This window comes from Abrus precatorius, unplaced genomic scaffold, assembly GCF_003935025.1.
Source record: "Abrus precatorius isolate BTA unplaced genomic scaffold, Abrus_2018 Scaffold7, whole genome shotgun sequence".
Lineage (NCBI taxonomy): Eukaryota > Viridiplantae > Streptophyta > Magnoliopsida > Fabales > Fabaceae > Abrus > Abrus precatorius.
In genome coordinates, this window is record NW_020874417.1 from 37,248,549 (window position 1) to 37,266,931 (window position 18,383).

The 18,383-nt window shown below is 34.9% G+C and overlaps 4 protein-coding genes across 8 annotated transcripts; 1 reads left to right on the plus strand and 3 right to left on the minus strand.

Annotated features, from left to right (window-relative positions):
• Positions 1 to 536: 536 nt before the first annotated feature.
• On the minus strand, positions 537 to 4,004 carry LOC113871207 (RGG repeats nuclear RNA binding protein A-like). Of its 3 annotated transcripts, XM_027508135.1 has the most exons (8): positions 3,592 to 3,927; positions 2,742 to 3,039; positions 2,580 to 2,645; positions 2,311 to 2,443; positions 1,605 to 1,760; positions 1,440 to 1,496; positions 883 to 1,057; positions 591 to 841 (listed from the first exon to the last, which is right to left on the minus strand). In XM_027508135.1, exons 1-8 carry the CDS (start codon positions 3,770 to 3,772, stop codon positions 747 to 749), a joined length of 1,161 nt encoding a protein of 386 aa, XP_027363936.1. In that variant the 5' UTR covers positions 3,773 to 3,927; the 3' UTR covers positions 591 to 746. The 3 variants fall into 3 exon arrangements, with proteins under 3 accessions (XP_027363937.1, XP_027363938.1, XP_027363936.1); XM_027508136.1 differs by having other exon boundaries at positions 537 to 1,057; positions 3,592 to 4,004; XM_027508137.1 differs by having other exon boundaries at positions 547 to 1,057; positions 3,161 to 3,969.
• Positions 4,005 to 5,374: 1,370 nt separating this feature from the next.
• On the minus strand, positions 5,375 to 10,121 carry LOC113870799 (UPF0061 protein azo1574). 2 transcript variants are annotated; one of them, XM_027507265.1, is made up of 9 exons: positions 9,803 to 10,116; positions 9,607 to 9,716; positions 9,478 to 9,534; positions 9,090 to 9,389; positions 8,438 to 8,685; positions 7,367 to 7,673; positions 7,006 to 7,279; positions 5,827 to 6,094; positions 5,375 to 5,504 (listed from the first exon to the last, which is right to left on the minus strand). In XM_027507265.1, exons 1-8 carry the CDS (start codon positions 10,112 to 10,114, stop codon positions 5,840 to 5,842), a joined length of 1,863 nt encoding a protein of 620 aa, XP_027363066.1. In that variant the 5' UTR covers positions 10,115 to 10,116; the 3' UTR covers positions 5,375 to 5,504; positions 5,827 to 5,839. The 2 variants fall into 2 exon arrangements, with proteins under 2 accessions (XP_027363066.1, XP_027363065.1); XM_027507264.1 differs by lacking the exon at positions 5,375 to 5,504 and having other exon boundaries at positions 5,777 to 6,094; positions 9,803 to 10,121.
• Positions 10,122 to 10,591: 470 nt separating this feature from the next.
• LOC113871368 (protein EMSY-LIKE 3) lies at positions 10,592 to 15,849 on the plus strand. 2 transcript variants are annotated; one of them, XM_027508458.1, is made up of 10 exons: positions 10,592 to 10,848; positions 12,337 to 12,548; positions 12,638 to 12,747; positions 12,843 to 13,095; positions 13,228 to 13,416; positions 13,493 to 13,561; positions 14,566 to 14,805; positions 14,923 to 14,991; positions 15,082 to 15,145; positions 15,544 to 15,849. In XM_027508458.1, the coding sequence occupies exons 1-10, from the start codon at positions 10,821 to 10,823 to the stop codon at positions 15,702 to 15,704; spliced, it is 1,395 nt and encodes a 464-aa protein (XP_027364259.1). In that variant the 5' UTR covers positions 10,592 to 10,820; the 3' UTR covers positions 15,705 to 15,849. The 2 variants fall into 2 exon arrangements, with proteins under 2 accessions (XP_027364259.1, XP_027364260.1); XM_027508459.1 differs by lacking the exon at positions 15,544 to 15,849 and having other exon boundaries at positions 12,855 to 13,095; positions 13,183 to 13,416; positions 15,082 to 15,156.
• Positions 15,821 to 17,378, minus strand: LOC113871369. The gene is made up of 2 exons (XM_027508460.1): positions 16,963 to 17,378; positions 15,821 to 16,378 (listed from the first exon to the last, which is right to left on the minus strand). Exons 1-2 carry the CDS (start codon positions 17,306 to 17,308, stop codon positions 16,056 to 16,058), a joined length of 669 nt encoding a protein of 222 aa, XP_027364261.1. The 5' UTR covers positions 17,309 to 17,378; the 3' UTR covers positions 15,821 to 16,055.
• Positions 17,379 to 18,383: the final 1,005 nt, after the last annotated feature.

Sequence of the window (18,383 nt, forward strand, 5' to 3'; positions counted from 1 at the left end):
TTTATTCAAAAGTCTTGGAAGCCTTTATCTGGTATGAAGTTTTATGGAACTCAACGATGAATCAATTAATATAATATTCCTTGATCTCTAATATATATGTTGTAGAGGGACAATGCTGCATATATATATAGTCAGCCTAGGCACCATGGTGGACCGTAAAAAATTCACAATATTCATGACTGTTGAAAATCAAAATTTAAGTATTAACCACGGCATTACCAAATGCACTTGGGGGCTTATTCATCAGTTTAGAATTTAGAATGGTGCCGCATGCATCAAGCTTTAATACATTCATCAATAGTGCCTTCTGAGTTTGAAGGAAGTTCTATACTCGATGATCAAGCTGAATATCGGAAAAAATGAAAATCAAAAAACGAGTTTTCAAATTTTACAAATATCAAATGTGACAAGATTCAACAAAAATTTCGGAAAACTATAAAACTTCATTAGTATAGCCAAACAGGAGAAAAAATCATTTGCCAACTTTTTGACATGAATTTACGTTGTTCTTGATTAGGAAAAAAAGAATGTATGAACCAAAAATTCAAGATAAACTACCGCGTTCAATCTCATTTAGAAAAATAAGGGGGAGGATGGGTGGGGTGTTCGGCCACAAATGACTTATCCATCATATATATCCCGCAAAATTACACATAAGGTAACGCATAACCATTGGGGAAATATGTCGATATAAGGGAATGTGGGGCCATAAAAAACAACCTAAATTTACATTTTAAGACGTTAAATTAAAAAAAAAAAAACCCTGCTGACACAGGAAATCCAATCACCATAAGTTCTTTTTCCTGCTTCAAAGCAGAGAGCCAAAATTGAAAAAAGGTACATAAAAATGTCTGAACACCACCAGAAATTCTCACTTGGCACTCAAAGTAGGGAACTGCCCAGGATCTTCAATTGATGGAGCTGATATGTTGGCAGCTGCATAGCCACCATAACCTCCTCTTGCACCACGGCCTCGACCACGACCACGGCCTCGCCCACCTGGGTTGTAGTAACTTTCACCCTCTGAAGGCTTCAGAAACTCGTTGATGCTGACAGACTAATCACAAGAAATCAAATAAACATAAGAGGGAAAAGAGTAAAAAATAACCTGTAATCTGTAAAAAAATAAATAAATGGCATGTCTTAATGAGAAAATTTAGAGAGAAAATGAAACATGTCAGCCTGCCAATATTACAGACTAATACAAGGATAGAATGGAAGCCAAATTTCTAGGGTCCAATGACTTCAGTTTCCACCTTTAATCCCCGGTCCATTTAAGAACTATCCAAAATAGCAAAATATTTTCAATAAGGCATTAACTACAAATCCTACCAGGAATAACAATTTCAGTAATGGGATTATTAACTAAATGATCAGAAATAATGGAAATTGTTAAATAAATGCAACAGCAGTCATAGACTAATGTTACCAAGTCACACCTTCTTGGATTTCTCTTCCTTCTCAAGAGCCTCTTTGCGCTTATCCTTATCAGAACCCTTTGAAAGAAAAATTCCGGGTGTCAAGGATATCATTGGGTACTAGCACAATAAATTAATACAAAAAACTACAAACTAGAAGGGAACACATAAAGCCATAAAGCTCACCAGTTTAATAAAGATGTCATCATTGTCTTTCTTGTTTGAGAGCTGCTGCATGGATTCAAAAACTTTAGTATCTACCTTTCTCTCCCCAGTCTTAAGTGCTTGCAAAGCCTTCCTTTTCTCTTCTAGTACTTTTTCATACTCCTCCAGTGTCATTTCCTATACAGAAAAAATATTTCTAAGCTGTATATATAAATTTAAGCAAACAACAAGCTTTAAACAAATAAAGAATAATAAATACACACTAACACCTTCAAGAAAAAGTTGCAGTAACACAAAAATTGAAAAGAAACGGTGGTAAATTTTAATAATGGAAATAAACAAATTAAGACTGTTATATGAATAGGGAGGGAAATATGCACAGAAGTTGTCAAACTGCTGCTTAAATTTTCGAAGTGCACGCCGAAAAGGTATTACAAAAGCAATAAACAAATAAAGATAAAAAGCATCCTAAGCAATGAGTGAGAACCATAAGCAGAAAGCCCAAGCTAAAGTTTATCAGATTACCATTTATTCAACAGACTCCAGAATTTCAAGTAACTAAGTCAATTTACATCAACGATTCACTGATCATATGCACACTGATAATTTCATATTATGCCAGTTATAAGCCACACATCTGCTGATAATGTTAAAAATAAACATTAACAACATATAGAAGCAGATAAAGAGGAAATCAAAAACACTAAAATAAACTTGAATGACTCACCTTATCCTCAGGTTCTTTTTCTTCAGCTTCATTAGCAGAACTCTCCTTGTTTCCATCTGCTGCAACATCATCCTCACCTGAAGGCTTTTCATCACCTAAATTCTTAGCAGTCTCATTCACTTCCTCAGTCACCCTAAGTAAAATTAAAAAGAAAAACAGAAACATGGAACAATAAGAATTCCACACCATAAAATAAAACAGAAACTGTATGCAGAGGAATGTCAGTAGAAATATGAAAGTGAAGCGTGGGTCCAAAAAGAATTGCATACTGTGCAAGTTCATCAGTTTGTACTCCCCAGTTCCCTCTGCCAGCACCTTCACGTTTGAATTCATTTCTGCAAAAGGATCAGATCTAGTCATATCAGTAGAAGAGCCAAAAGTTAAAAAAAAAAAAAAGCGACCAACAAATTAGTTACAAATATAACGTTTACCCGCCACGTCCAGTCCCACTGCGGCGTTCAAACACTCTTCGAGGGCGCCCATCTTCACCAGCTTCTCCATTACTAAAACCTCCGCGCCCACCACGACCACCACGATAAGGACCACGTGGCCCACCATAACCAAGCCTCTCTGAGGGCTTCCCAGGTTCTCCTTCAAGTGAACCTTGACCAGCAGGGGCAGCAAATGAGTTCTCATCATTAGAAAAATCACGATTGAAACCACCTCCACGACCGCGACCACGTCCACTTCCGCGACCTCCACGCAAATTCTCATTCCTCGCCTCCCTCACTATTACAAGAAAGGAAAATGAGTAAAAAGAAAATGAAAAGAACCATGAATGAACAAATCCACACAAAGAGCACTCGGTAATTACGATAACAGCAAACAAACAGACAACAGTAAGCTTAACTGAACTTAAAAAATCATAAAGAAACCATGACCTTAACTTCAAGTAATCACCATATCGAGCAACTTTTCCTTGTTTGGTAGTGAAGAATCAGACATCAGTATCAAAAAATTATTAAAAAAAAAAAAAGCTTTTAACACAAGCTACATAGCTATTTGGTGTCAGATTGAACTGCGTGATCCATCAGTTTAAGGAACTACAAAGCCATTCAACCCATCAGAAAGCGAAGGAAAATTGAACACAATTGCTAATAATAATGCGTTCAACTACTATTGTGAACAACAATCTTTAAAAGATGTTACTGTAACAATCCCTATTGTCCAACTCTAGAAAACCCTAAACCAAATATAAATTGCAAATTGCAGAAAGAAGGGGGAAAAAGTGAAAGCGTGGATGTTATTAAAAAAGAGAAAGAGGAAGAGAAGAAAACGAACCAGCCTGAGAGGGAGGGGGTGGCTTGGTGGGAAGCTGAGCGGGTTTGTTGGGCTGAGTGAGAGGCTGAGTCTGGGGTTTCTTGGGAGGTGCAGTAACAACTTTGAGTTGTTCCGCTGCTAATCGCTGAGAAGGGTCGTCTGCATCGTCACCCAACAAATCGAAAGGGTTCATGGTCGCCATTTTGGTCAGCAATGCCTATATATCCCCAAGCCCTTACTCTGTCTTATCCCAGTCCAATTCAATCCAATCCAATCCTATCTCGTCAACAACAACCCTTCCATCTCTGTATCGTAGTCGGCGAAACAAAAAGAGAGCGAGGGAGAGAGAAGAAAGAGGGTTAAACTAAAACCCTAGCCGCCCAAGTGATAGAGAGAGAAACCTTACCTCATTTCTCATCCCAAATGTTCAATTTATTAGGGAGTGGGGTGGAATGTCATGTAATGTAACGTCGATGGGCCTTGTTTCCCTTTTTTTTATTCAGAACAAAAATCTGTGCTTCTTCTCAATTATTCAAGCTGTCCAAAACACATTAAATATTTTATATTTTATTTCCATGAAACTCTTATTTCGAAGGTATAAAGAGATTTAAGTAAATCTTCTTGATTCTAAATGTGCATATATATTTGTTAATATTTTATTTCAATTAAAATGGATTTTATTTTATTCTAAATTAAAATTTTTAAATTGATTTTATGAAATATAAATTGACGTTTTTTTTTCTGATTCATTTGGTCATTGAACTTAATAAAAGTATAAATAAATATACTTTTTCTAATAAAAAAAATTAAGTTAATTTATCCTTAACCTGTTCTAAAAAATAATATGTTAGGATTTGATTTTGATACTGGTTATTTAAATTATTGAAAAACATAATTAATTTACACAATAAAATAAACATCATATTAATAATATCTTATTTATATAACATAAAATCAAAATGTTAATAAGTTTAAATATTTTTTAAAATAAATCTGAAACAAAAGTTTATTTAAATTAGAAATCATTTTGGTTTCAAGTTAAAGATGATTTTAAATACATTTCTAAAAGAATTATTCTTATATTAATTAGGTTAAGTATTGCTCTTGCATCTCCAAAAATAATATAAATAGCGAGGTAATATAAATAGGTATATTAGTTATTTCTGAATGGTAGTGATTTTAAATATTAAGATTTTATATTTTATTTATTAAACTCATTTAATCATTATCATAAAACATTCTTTAAATGGTAACGGTTTTAAAGATTGAGATTTGTAATTTTCATTAAGTAATTTCGTATACATCGAACCAGTTTTATTTATTAATTTCATTATTTCTTGAGATGGAGTTTTTATAAACATATTATGGCATTATAGTACGTCACATAAAATCATATTAATATCAATTTCATAATATTGAAAATCTTTCTTCTCTTCTAAAATTCAAGCCACCCGTTGACAACTTCAAGTCTTGAGACACGGTTCCTAACAACTCTATTAATCTTGTGAAAGCAAGGATCATTAGTTTAAAACTTTCTGATCCATAGCATAGAACATCCTTATTTCACTATTGAAGATCATGATATGAGCGTTAAATGTTTAGTATTCAGAAAGCAAAGGAAAAAAGAAAAAAGAAAAAAAGATAGCCATTAAAATTGTAAAGAAACATGATAGTTTATTTACTTCCTGCCTTTTGCAATTAATATGCTTCAGTTTATAAAAGAGATCTGAATACCATGACTTCTTTGTTTATATCATCCTTCATAGTTATACGTCACGTCACTCATTACTTCACCCTTCTATAGTACAAATCCTAAATTTTAACAAATTAATTCTTTGGTTATTTTCCCCTTACCCAACACAAACAATTTTGCAGACTAGAATCACAATCAAACCTCTGAACATTTTAAAGTTGGACGAGTAATTTCAAACTTCCTACCAACAATATGGAAACTGTTAATCAAGTAATTTGCAATTGTACATGTTAAATAGTACTCGGGACAGTCCATTGAAAATAAAATAATATATGCGAAAAAACATTGGTCAATAAACAGCACAAAGCAGCCACAATAACTCAATACTCAGAAAAAAAAAAAAAATGAAACATGTAAAAGACTATATTCTCTCTCTTGTCAGCAAAAGACTACCGTATACAATACAAGTACACTACTTTTTCTTCCTTTTAATTCCTAGTTTTAGTGTTTTCATTTTTTTTAAATCATTTTCTCCTATTTCTGGTTTCTGGAATATTGCCAACCTGTGCAGGCTGCTCATGAAGAACAAGAAAGCATGCATACACCTGGTCGATATGCCCAAGCTGGGGGTAAGCGAGCATACTTTTCCATTCCTGGTTGATCATCAAAAGGATGCTCCACTAATTTGAGCAACCTTTGGACTTCCCCAAAATCACCCATTTCTGCAGCATCAATTGCAGTCTGGCAGAGATAGTTCCTCAGAATATATTTAGGATTCACCAAATTCATTGACGTCTTCCTCTGATCATCAGAAATACCACTGGTAGAGAGCTGCATAACCCCAAAGCAATGATGTTAGATAATAAAAGCACAAGACATCTCGGGTAATTGATTTAATCATGCACGAAGTATTACTACAGCTTATGGCATGAAAAGTTCAACATCTTATCAAATCAACAATTTCCACGCAGCAATACCCATTAGTTATAATAAGAAGAAAAAGTTAAGCTGATGATTAGCGCATGGCTGTGATGAGGGTCCCAATTAAAATAAAAATTTCAGAAGGTATCTGAATCTCGTGACACACTTAGAAAGCACAAAAGTATGCAAAGTCATCAGCTAATTTTCTGTGTACTTACTCATCTTTTGAAATCTGAATGGAATAATAGTATGCATCTTGCAAACTGGTGGTTGAATGAAGATAACTGAATCATAAATTTCACCAGTATTGATCCAAGATTCAGTCACTTGAAACATTTAGATGCGGCAGAGAATTAAATAGTGTAAAAGTAAATTTATGTGATGCAGATGGTACAAACTAGAAATTTTGGGCACGAGAAATTTAGGGAATGTTTGATTTCTGTTTTTAAAACAGTTTTCTGTTTTTAAAAATTAATTCTAATACAAATTTATATTAAAATTAATTTTTAAAAACAGAAATCAAACATGCTCTAAATGTCAATATGATTTTGCCCATGGATGAGTACCTAAAAACAGCATAAAAAGCACAAAAAAGGTTCCAGTAGTTCATCATAAATATACAATGAACCAGAAAATTGACAATGTTTCAAGAATGGCAAAAGACTTGCCGAGAAATGTTATGAATATGCAAGCCCCAGAGAAACAGAGAAGAAAAGGCACTATCAACGATGCATTTTTTTTTCTTTTTCATATTTAACTTTAAGCATTTTTTTCCTACAAATGCCTTATTAACCAAAGGAAATTAAATGAAACAACTGTACCTCATGTATATAAGCTTTCACCCAGCCTGTCCAAGCTTCCTTGCGCTCCTTACCAATATCCAGCAGCACAGACTTTAGTGGGACTAACAACTCATCATCTGGAATGCTTCTGTCTGCTTTAATATTTGAAAGTGTACGAAAGAAGTTTGTGTAATCAACTTTGTCAACAGCCATATTGCTAAGAAGTTTATTAATCAGCTGCTTGTTATACTTAGGGAGGCCAAGCTTTTTGGTCATTATACCCTGATAATCATCCATGAATCTCATTCCATACCTGAAACAAACAAACCATAATTGATAAGCAATTCATACCTATTTTGTCTTCTAAGGGGGAAAAAGATATCAGAAGTGTTACTAGTACCTTTCCAGAGCATAGTTAGCCTCTTTGTCATTTATTAAATGAGCAGCGGATAGTGTTGTTGTGAATTGTGCAATATTCCACAAACCAATGTCAGGCTGGTTTGCAAAACAGTATCTTCGACCTGGAAGATCTGTGGTGTTTGGGGTAAATTTAGGATCAAAAGCATCCAAAAATCCAAATGGGCCATAATCAATTGTGAGACCCAAAATGCTCATGTTATCTGTGTTCAGCACACCATGAGTGAAGCCAACCCCCTGCCATCTAGCAATCAAGGAGGCAGTACGCTCTGCAACCTCCACTGCCCATGCTGAACCATTAAAAAGAAGGGATAGATAGTCAACATTAAAGTTCAACTCTTAAAGTTTGATATCAGAATACAATGAAGACAGCAGTATAATCCAGAAGACATTAGCTCAACCGATTGAGTATCCAAAATTTTGAACTAGTTTAGATGTTGAAAATTTGGAATCCATATGTTTATTATGTGGGCAGGTAGAGATAACTTAGTCAACACCATATTTTCACTCCCAGGGTTGTTTTAGTAATCTCATATTAGGCACTCAAAGTCAGTATTTAACATAGTCTATAAACGGGATTTAGCCCATGTTTGGCAACAAATTTTTTCAGGAAAATAATCATTTTTCTAAAAGCTCTCTCAAGACACTGGCAAAAGAAAAAAAAAACTATTATTTCTTCAAAATAAGCTAAACCAAAATATTTACTTAGTCTTGTGAATTTTTCCTTCAGTTGTCAGTTATTTGGGCTGTTGTTTATGTTTGCAGCAGCTAGTTTATTTAACCTGTGCCCTAAGCTTGCAATTACTTGGTCATGATCTCCAAGTTTAACTAGTCATATAAAGTCATGTATTTAATTTACATAGAGAAGAATGGATAAGGAAATTAGGCTGACTGACGCTTATGCTGACGGACCAAATAACCACCATAAAGTGCTTATTCAGTTCAAACTTCATATTTAATAACCGTATTGAATGGTTATTTGCTCCTTCAACATATTTCTTATGGTAAAAAAGTTAACACCAGCACTTCTTCAAAAAGTTTGTTGTTTTCTTACCTGCATACTTGTTTGAAGTAAGATCAACAACAGAATGATCTTCATCTCCAGTGCTGAAAGACAAGCTTTCACTCTTACTCATATTCTCAATATGAGGAAAGTGGTGCTTGATAGCATAGTCTGCCAAAGCACGAACAAGGCCTAGGTCGTCATCACCTCTGGAGGCATGTATTTGGTATGATCCAAAACGTAGAAAAGATTGGGCAACTCTGCAAACAATTGCACCAGGTTCTTCCTTTGGATTGCCACTGCAGGTGTCACATTAACAACATAGTCACATAATTAACTTTTAATACGCACAGAAAACAGTTTCATAAACCAAAGGCTTCAATCTCCAATTCCAGTTACTCGTCATATCAAATTAAAATAAAGCCTTGAGTTCTTTTTTTTCTTTTTGCAAACAAAGCTAAGTTCTTCTATGAATGGAATGTAAAACTTAAACTTCAAGACTCAACCAAAAATGCTGAGACACATAAAACTTTCTTCTTAACATATATCTTATACAGGAGAAAAAGGATTCATATGCATCTAATTACAGAAAAACTGGAATTTAAAGGAACCATAACAAGCTAGAGACCTCAACAACAGTGTAAATAAACAGATACACAGGTTAACACAAAAACAGCATTAGTGGAAGTTCGGGGGGGCATACTCATAGAACATGTCCCGAGTAACAAGCTTGCCAGTAGTGACAAGACAAAGAGCACGAGTGGTTGGTATCCCCAGGTGATGCATTGCTTCACTACAAAGGAACTCCCTAATGCTGCTGCGTAGAACTGCAAGTCCATCAGCAAAGCGACTGTAAGGAGTCTTGCCAGCTCCTTTAAGTTGCAGTTCCCACCTTTCAGACTTTGAATTGAGTATCTCCCCTAACGTAATTGCCCTACCATCACCCAATTGCCCAGCCCACATACCAAATTGATGCCCACCATAGCACTGAGCATAAGGCACCCTGTACACAGGATCAATCATCATCACGCCAAATCGTAGCATCATCAATTATCCTAAAAATCTAATAACAATATATGTACAACACTTACGCCCCAACCAAAGGCGATGCACCAGAGAAGAAAAGGGGAAAATCTGACCTTTCAAACCTGAAACTCAGAAACAAAAATTAAAATAACATTGCAATTAAGTAACAACTAACAAGAAGAATAAGAACAAACTCTTGATGGTCCAAATCGAGAAGCTCAGCAACTGGTTGGGACCATGCTACGAGTTGAGGATTATCCACTTCAGCGGATGGTGATACTTTAGTGTAACAAGCATGCAGCACCTGAAATGAGAAAGAAGAGAAACATAGAAACAAAATAAAGGCGAAATCTCGAAAGAAAGAAAGAAAGATAAAAAATAAAAAAAAACCTCTCGGGGATAGGAATCGGTTCGAAGATCAGAGGGCAATTCTCTGACGAAGGAATGGTCCCAATTGAGATCTTCGAGTCTGGACCTGCGAGTATTGAGAGTGTGATTGTTGAGGTGTTGGGTCACAGAGTCCAGAGAAGCTGAAAATCCCTGCTCCATGGAACCGCATGCAAACGGAGGGTAGGAATGGAAATTCCTTTTCCTGGTCTTGACGCGTCGAAGAGAGGGTAAAAGAAAGGAAGAAGCGGTTTTCGTTATGGGAGAAGAAGAGAAATAATGGGTATTGGTGAGCATAAGCATAAGCACTCCCATCTTCTCTTTCCTTCCCACGAGATATCTATCATGTCATCATATCTTCGCCTCATTTCGGGTCAACCCGTCTCCTCTTCGCTTGGGTCGGGTGGGAAATGGGAATGGACAAAACCTTTTTTCGTAATTCCAAATTTTATAAAATTGTAAATCGGATTAAACAAATAAAACAACTTTTATATAATACATATACAGTTAATCATTTCATAAAAAATTAAGTAATCATCTCTATTTTATTTAACTTATTTTATCCGAATCCAACAGAATTTTTTCTATGAAAAAATCTTAATTTTTTAATATTTATCTTCTTGTATATTATTATTTTTATTAAATAAATTTTTATAGACTATAATAATTATAAAAATGGTTATTTTTTTTAGTATTTAAAAATTAAATTAACGACGCACCACTCCAAAATATTTCTCTTACCCCTAAATTATACTAAAATAAAAACTTTGCCCCAAACATTTTCAAAAATTGTAAACATAATCCATTCACGTCACTCGGCTGAAAGCCTGAAAGGAAGACATTGATCACATTACATTGGCCTGTGTGCCTTGCATTCAAATCTTTCTTCAGCTTCTGCCTCTGAATTGGGCAGCGTATTGTTCCTATTTGCTTGTTTTTCAATCGTTTACAGGGGCGAGGAACTCGTGTGCCTCAACAAGTTGATTGGTTGATTTTGTGATTTTGACGCTTGGGGACCGCAATGGAATTTGATCTCTCCGATAGCAGCGGTGGGTCATTTCAAAAAATTGATATTTTTTCCTGTATAGTGTGTGTTGTGTCTTTTCTGGGTGTCTAGGACCCTAGCCTTTCTGGGCTATGTTTTTTGTTTATTATGAATTGTGTTTTTACTTAATTATGTTTATTTCATCTTTTACATTAATTGAACTTGGGTCAGTTTATATAAAGACATTGAACTGAAGTAGCACTTTTGCTACTCTTATTCTTGAAGAAACCGTTTTGCTGCTGCTGTTATTGTTGTAAGTTAAAGCTTTGTTGCCTGATACTGCAACTTAGCTGACTTTTTTATTTTAGATGTTGACAAATTGTTGAGAATGATTGCAGCTTCTTTGTGATGTTGGAGGTGGTGTTTGAATACATAATGGCTGGAATGAGTTTGGACCATAATTTGGGAATTGAGATGCCTTCTTTATCACATTGATAAGTTAAATCTAATCAGGAATTGTTTTGGATGATATATTGTTGATTCTTCACTGTTTCTTATTGTTACTCATGCTGTTGTGTTTGAAATAAAAACATACAATATAATAAGGTTCTTTTTGCTTTATTTGGTTACCTACATTATGCAGGTAGTAAACAAATGACATGAATAACTTCATTTTACCCTTCCTTTTTGCAAGTCTTGATTTTAATCTTACACTCGAATTGTGGTCTTGACTCATGACTTAATCGATCTTAAGTTTGATGCCACATATGTATATCCTAAATCCTTGAAATGAACACTTGCAAAAAATAAAATAAACAAAGCTCATTGTGTAAGTTAAAATTAACATATACTTCTCTATTTTTTAGAAGTTACTCTCATTTAACTTCTCTAAAACTTGAAAAAACAAGTTATTTTTAACTTATAGAATAAGTTTTTATTCATTTTTTATATATTTTTTTTCTTCTCTTACAAAGACTTCTCAAGCTCGCTCAAAACTAGGCTGTAGTAATTTTCTTATTACTTCTAGTTCCAAGCACAGGAGCAGTTAATGATGTTTCAAAGAAAACGGTTCTAACTGAGAAAGACATACAAAAATGAAATGCACAAAAAGCGTGTACTAGCTGTGTTTTGTCTTCATGACCTGTCATCTGGCGTCCAAAAGTAGACCATGCCATAGATAACGAACACTTTCTGTAAAATCAGAGAAAAGAAGAATAGAATATATGACCCAGAAAGTGGAACCTCGTGACCATCATCATGTCCGTTTCATAACTGAACTGAACACATTCTCCACGCTGTTTTTTAGCTAGCATTTGAAGCAGAGCAAATACCATAAATAATTAAAATTATAGGGAAGCAGACCATGATAGTGTTCTGCTCTACTGTCCTAAATTTTTCTATGATGAAACTCTCATGGAATGACATGAGTAGTCATTTCATATTTGGCAATGATCGTTACAGGTATCTTTTTTTTTCCTGGCCCACTCTAAATTATGGGTTTTGTTTTCAAAGGTTGCTTGCTTACTGATTTCCATAATCTGAAAACCCACAGGAACAGATGATGATCTTCCTCCTTCACATCAAAATAAATTTCAACGACCAGATCATGCTGCTGAAACTAGAAATGGAAGATCAGCTGTTGTAGGCTCCGGTCCATTTCCTAGGATGCAGAATGACATGGAAACACAAATCCATAAAATTGAGCAGGAAGCATACACCTCTGTCCTGCGGGCTTTTAAAGCTCAATCTGATGCAATTACTTGGGTACCACGCTGAATTTATTGGGTTTGTCTTTCTATAAATTATGTAGGATAGAATTAACAATTGAGTTTTTTTGTTCCTATGCTCTTTAGGAAAAAGAAAGTTTAATTACAGAACTTAGGAAGGAGCTAAGAGTCTCAGATGAAGAACACAGAGAACTTCTATCCAGAGTCAATGCCGATGACATCATCCGCAGGATAAGGTCATATTATGTTTTGTCATATTCTTCTGAGAAGTTTATGCATACCATTGAGCAAAATGTGGTTTGTTCTGGATTTCAATCTGGGGTGTAACCAGTTGTGCTGTTAGGGAGTGGAGAAAGGGAAGTGGGCTCCAACCTGCTGTTCAACAAGTTCATGATCGCAATACCAGTCGCAATACCAGCCCTACCGTTTCAGCATCCCGTAAGAAACACAAGACATCCCAATCTGTGGTTTCATTATCCCTGGGTGCACCGTCTCCTGCAGTTCATCCATCTGTGCAATCATCATCATCTGCGTTGAAGCATGGACCTCCTCCATCAGGAGCAAAGACCAAAAAGCCAAAATCAGTAAGCTTTTCAGTTATGAAATATCAAGAAACAAAGATGCTGACTACACATCCTCTATGGTCATTGTTTCCTGTTCTCAAATAAAAGGGAAAAAATTCATTGATTTGTGCATCCTCAATGAAGTCCATACAGTTCCCTTCTACAGGTCATACAAGCAGAAGCCAGGTCACTAATCAGGGGGGTTCTTCAGGTGCCTTTGCGGCAAATGAACCTGCTGAAGCAGCCTCTTGTGATCCCTGGATTGGAAGGAAAGTTTGGACTAGGTGGCCTGAAGACAACCACTTCTATGAAGCTGTTATAACTGATTATAATCCTGCTGAGGTGTGTTTATTGTATACTATAAAAGAATAAGTAACACATGGTCCTCTTTTAATAGTTCTATTTAAATATTTGGCAGCGGCGACATGCTTTGGTCTATGATATGAATTCAGGAAATGAGACGTGGGAGTGGGTCAATCTTAAAGAGGTAAAATTATTGCAATACTAATATTCTTCAGTACATCAAAATTGCATAGTATCTAGTTTTAGCTCAGTTCTTTCTTTTTTAGTCTTTTTAAGCAATATTTTCCTCCTGACAAGCATAGCCAGAGCTGTGTTTTCACATCTTACTTTTTCGATGTTCATTGTACTTTTTGAATCTCATACCTTGAAATGGGTATAAAGTATAAACTACAAAGTATCTCATGAATTTGATGAAAAAAACCTTTTATTTTTGCCTAAAATCTAGTTTATTTTTGTGGTTGAAGGCGCTGACTTATAGTGAGTGTCCTTGGCTATCTTGGGCCAGCATTTGCATTGGCGATTTCTTTTTAAGCATCTGTAATTGAGGCAAACAAATGACACTTCAAGCATATGGGACGATTCTTTTTATAAACAAAAATCAAGCCACACCTTCACTCCAAGATATACAATTACATACCCAAGTTTTGGTTTGCTTGATTTTATTTGGATGTTCACTAAGCATGACGCTGTAACTGTCAATGTATTGCGGTGCATCTTTTGCCCTAGCTTCTTGAGGCCTGCCTCAAGGGCTTTGGCTCTGTAATTTGTCTCAAGGAAGCTATATCACAGAAATGTTCACTGGTTTGGTTAGCGTAAAAACTTGACAATATTGTAACTTCTTTAAATTCAGAATTAGTTCAATTGTGAGATATTGGATTATCGGTAATATAATGAAATCCTTCTATTTTCATAGATCTCCGCCCTAGTGTTTCCTTCTGTCACATATCAATAGCAAAGCATCTTACATAAGGTTGTTTTTCACATGTAAATTATTTATCACAGCTTTTTATTCGCTTAGAATGCAAATAATGCATTAATTTTCTGATTGTAGCAAAGGATTTTCCTATCTGTTTGCTTAATGTCTCTTCATTTTTCTATTCATTACTCTTTATCAACCAGACTTAAGAGTTTGCGCTGATGTTGCTTATTAGTGATGAAATCCTAGTAACTATCTATTCAATATGGTAGATATCTCCAGAAGATATTCGTTGGGAGGGTGATGATCCTGGAATACCTCGTAAAGGTGGCCAACCTGGTCAAGGTAGGAAGAAATCTAAGTCTCGTGGTGGTGCAGTTACTGGTGCTGGAGGAGGTAGTGGAATGATGAAGACTCAGCCTAAGAAAGATTTCACTTCGTCACAAAATGGGAGCCGGAAGAAGCCTATAAGTGATATTCAGATACTCCACACAGATACCCTTATCAAGGAGGTATAAGCATATGCAATGGAAATTTATAAAATTTTTACTTGTTTGATTTAGCTACTTTTCTATATGATACTAATATTTGGCTGCTTAATATTACCTAACTTAAATGAACCAATGCAGGTTGAAAAGGTTTTTAGTGGCAGTCATCCTGATCCCGTGGAAATGGAGAAAGCAAAGAAAATGCTAAAAGTGAGTGTCGAACAATTTCTCCTTGTTCCCAGCTTTATTTTGTTTATCTTTAATTTCAACAGTAATGATGGTTGTCACTTTGAAATGCAGGAACATGAACAGGCACTTGTCAATGCAATTGCCAGGCTCGGAGATGCATCTGATGGTGAAAGTGGTAATGACTAAGTAACTAGAAATTTGTTCATGTAGAATTAACTGAAATTTCACCACATCCGGTTGTATCTTAACTTTTGTATATTATTACTAAGCTAGTAACAGCAGGGATGATCTTTTTTTATGAACTATTTTCCCACTAAAGTAAAGTATATGATGATGAAATACAAGGCTATGAATAAAGCATGCGCATTCTTTTCCTATGTTTTTTGGCTAGCATACATAACTTCTTGTATTCCTTTTGAAATACTCCTTGATGGAATATCGCTGTATGCGTTGTCTTGTTGACTAATGTGATATTTGATTCAACCCAAGTGGTTCCAGCAACGATATTTTAGATTATTGATTACTAGGCCTTTATATCCTTCTTGTTCCTTGAACTCTCTTGCTTTAAACCAGATGGGGAAGGGCACTCGACGGAGCAGGAAAAGCGCCGGAAGAAACGACTGTCCAATTCAGGTGGCATTAGAGGACTCGACGGTTCAATTGGTGATAAAGTACGAAGAGAGACCAGTGCTCCATCTAAGAATAAGAATCCCCACAAAGTTGCCAACACATGACTATTGTAATATGCCATGTTTATTGTTGTATTATTGTGGGTTTGTTCTTTTATCTATTAAGTAGTGCAGCAGGTAGGAGTGGCCTAAATCTAGAGAAACATAATATATGTAACTTGTAAATTATAAATTATGAAAAGGATGGTTCTTATGTTTGTAATCCTCCTTATCTCTCTCTCTCATATTATCCAATAAGCAGAAATGCTTACTCTGTCTATTACTCGTTTCTATCATAGAAGGTGACATAGAGGACTCAAATCCACAGTCCAATCTACAGATTCAAAAGTCAGATTATGTACACAAACTAATCCCAACAGTAAAGACAATTCACACTCAGCAATCAGTTATTTGTCTTCACAATGATGCAATAAAATTAATGATGAGATCCACCATCTGAGCATCATAAGCAGGCCCTTCCATTTGGAAGTGGCCTACCCCATCAATTAGATGTGTTTCAACACGTCCTGCTGCAGAATTAAGCTTGTTTTTCAACTGCTTCACACTGGTGAATCCATCTTGTGTTCCCATTATGAAGAGTTTTGGTTTTGGAGACTTTAAGATGGCTTTGTGGTGTCGTCCAAAGAGGATTGAGGCAGTCATGCCGAATGGATAACCTATGCTGACATAGCCAATGACCTGTTCAATCTGATCAACAGCAGACCCTGCTATAGGTGCACCTGCAATAAAAGAAACAACTCAAATGTAAGCCAATTCTTTCTGGCTTGAACATTGATGCAACACTTTCTCTTAATTGTAAACTAAGGCATCATCCTTCACATGGAACATTGCTATATTTCCTAACACTGCTTCTGCATGAATTGGATAAACAGTCACAAACAAGATGCATGTGGATTAATAGCACAAGTCTTGTGCTACGACCTAACTCCTAGTGGAACATACTATAGAAGCAAGCCTTACTCATAAAAGGGGTATCAAATCAAGCAAGCAATTAATACATTTAACACCACTTAAACGATGAGACCCTGATATAGAGATAAGTGCAAATGAAAGCAAAAACACCCCACTTTGAGCTTTCTTCCTGAAGCAGACAGCAGTTCAAATATTATTAAAAAATGAATTTTAAAAAAAAAAGTCTTTTTTTTTCAAACTCAAATTTACGTGAATTCTACTAATTTTAAAGCAATTGTAAGATTTATTCCACCAAAATCGCGGGGGGGGGGGGGGGGGTGGGGGGTGGGGCGGGCGGATTTAAAAGTTAACAGATCTGAGACACAGACAGGAACAAGTATGAAAAAGATACCTGCGGAAGAACCGATCAACAAAACCCTGGGAAGAGAGAGTGTGTGAGATACCCAGTTACAAACAGCAATAACATCCTTAACTTCAGCGAAACCAGTGAGAGAGGGTCTCCCAGTGGACCTACCAACGCCTCTCATGTCAAAGGTGACAGCGGTATGACCATTTTGTGCCAACCCAGAAGCAATTCCTTTAAGGAGACCCTGGCAACCACCTAAAATGGAATATGGGTGCACCAGAACGATCCCCAAGTTAACATCTTTAGCCTCCACTGGCTTGAAAACCCTTGTACGGAGATTCACTCCGTCGCTGCTTTCCACTGTCAAAGACTCAAAGGTGTAGTTTGACATCACAATTCACAGACACAAGTCACAAGAACAAGAGCGAAAATGTTGAATCTTTGATGTTATGAGAGGGAATGAACATGAATAATGAATGCGTGTAGGTGAAAGAGAGGTATTGGTTAGTTGGATGGTTGGCCAATGGCTTGGGTCAATCACTCACTCCTTCTCCTTGGGCTCACAGCACAAAGGTTAAAATTTTAAAATATCACCATTTTTTTAAAAAATCAACAATATCACTATTTCAATTTTGTTCTTATGGGTAAAAATAATTTACTTTTTGATGATTCGTTCTTACCTTGTAGATGTGGGTAAATCCCGCTAATATGATAGTTATACATTTTTTTAATAAATTATGTTTTAATCTCCACTTGTGTTTCTTAATTTAAATTTTATAAATATTAATCTTTAATTTAATTCTTGATCATATAAAAACTTTTAAAATTTTTAAAATTTACCAAATCGTATGATATGAATTCAACAATAAGTTATTCAAATTATTCATTTCAATTTTTAAGTAAAAAACTATTAAAAGAATATAAGTTAAAAAGTCATTAATAATAATTTAAAGTAGAGAAAGATGAATTGTGGAGTGATCGAAACACGAGGAGATAACGTTTAGTTAGCCTATTAAAGTAGTAAAACAAACTCATTAAAATTTTAATCTTTAATTTAAATTAAAAACCATTTTTTAACTTATTTATAATTTTATTATATATTTAATATATAGCTACAAATAAGTCAAAACTTTAATTATTATGTCACTAATAATATTTTGAATAATATAATGTAAAACTATTAATATGTTTACATTTTTTTGTTATAGATAATTATAAAATAATTTGTGTTCATGATATATGATTATTATGAATATTATTTTTATTACAGTTTATAAGAATTCATGTTTATCATGTATTTTAAAACTTTAATTAGTAAGTTTTTCGTTCATTTCATGACTTTTTAAAAGTTTAGTAAACTGTATAAATTTAAAAAATAAATATTTATATTATTAATAAACAATAAAGTATTATATGTAACAAGAATGTTAAAAGTTAATAAAATTGTATATTAGCACTCACTAATA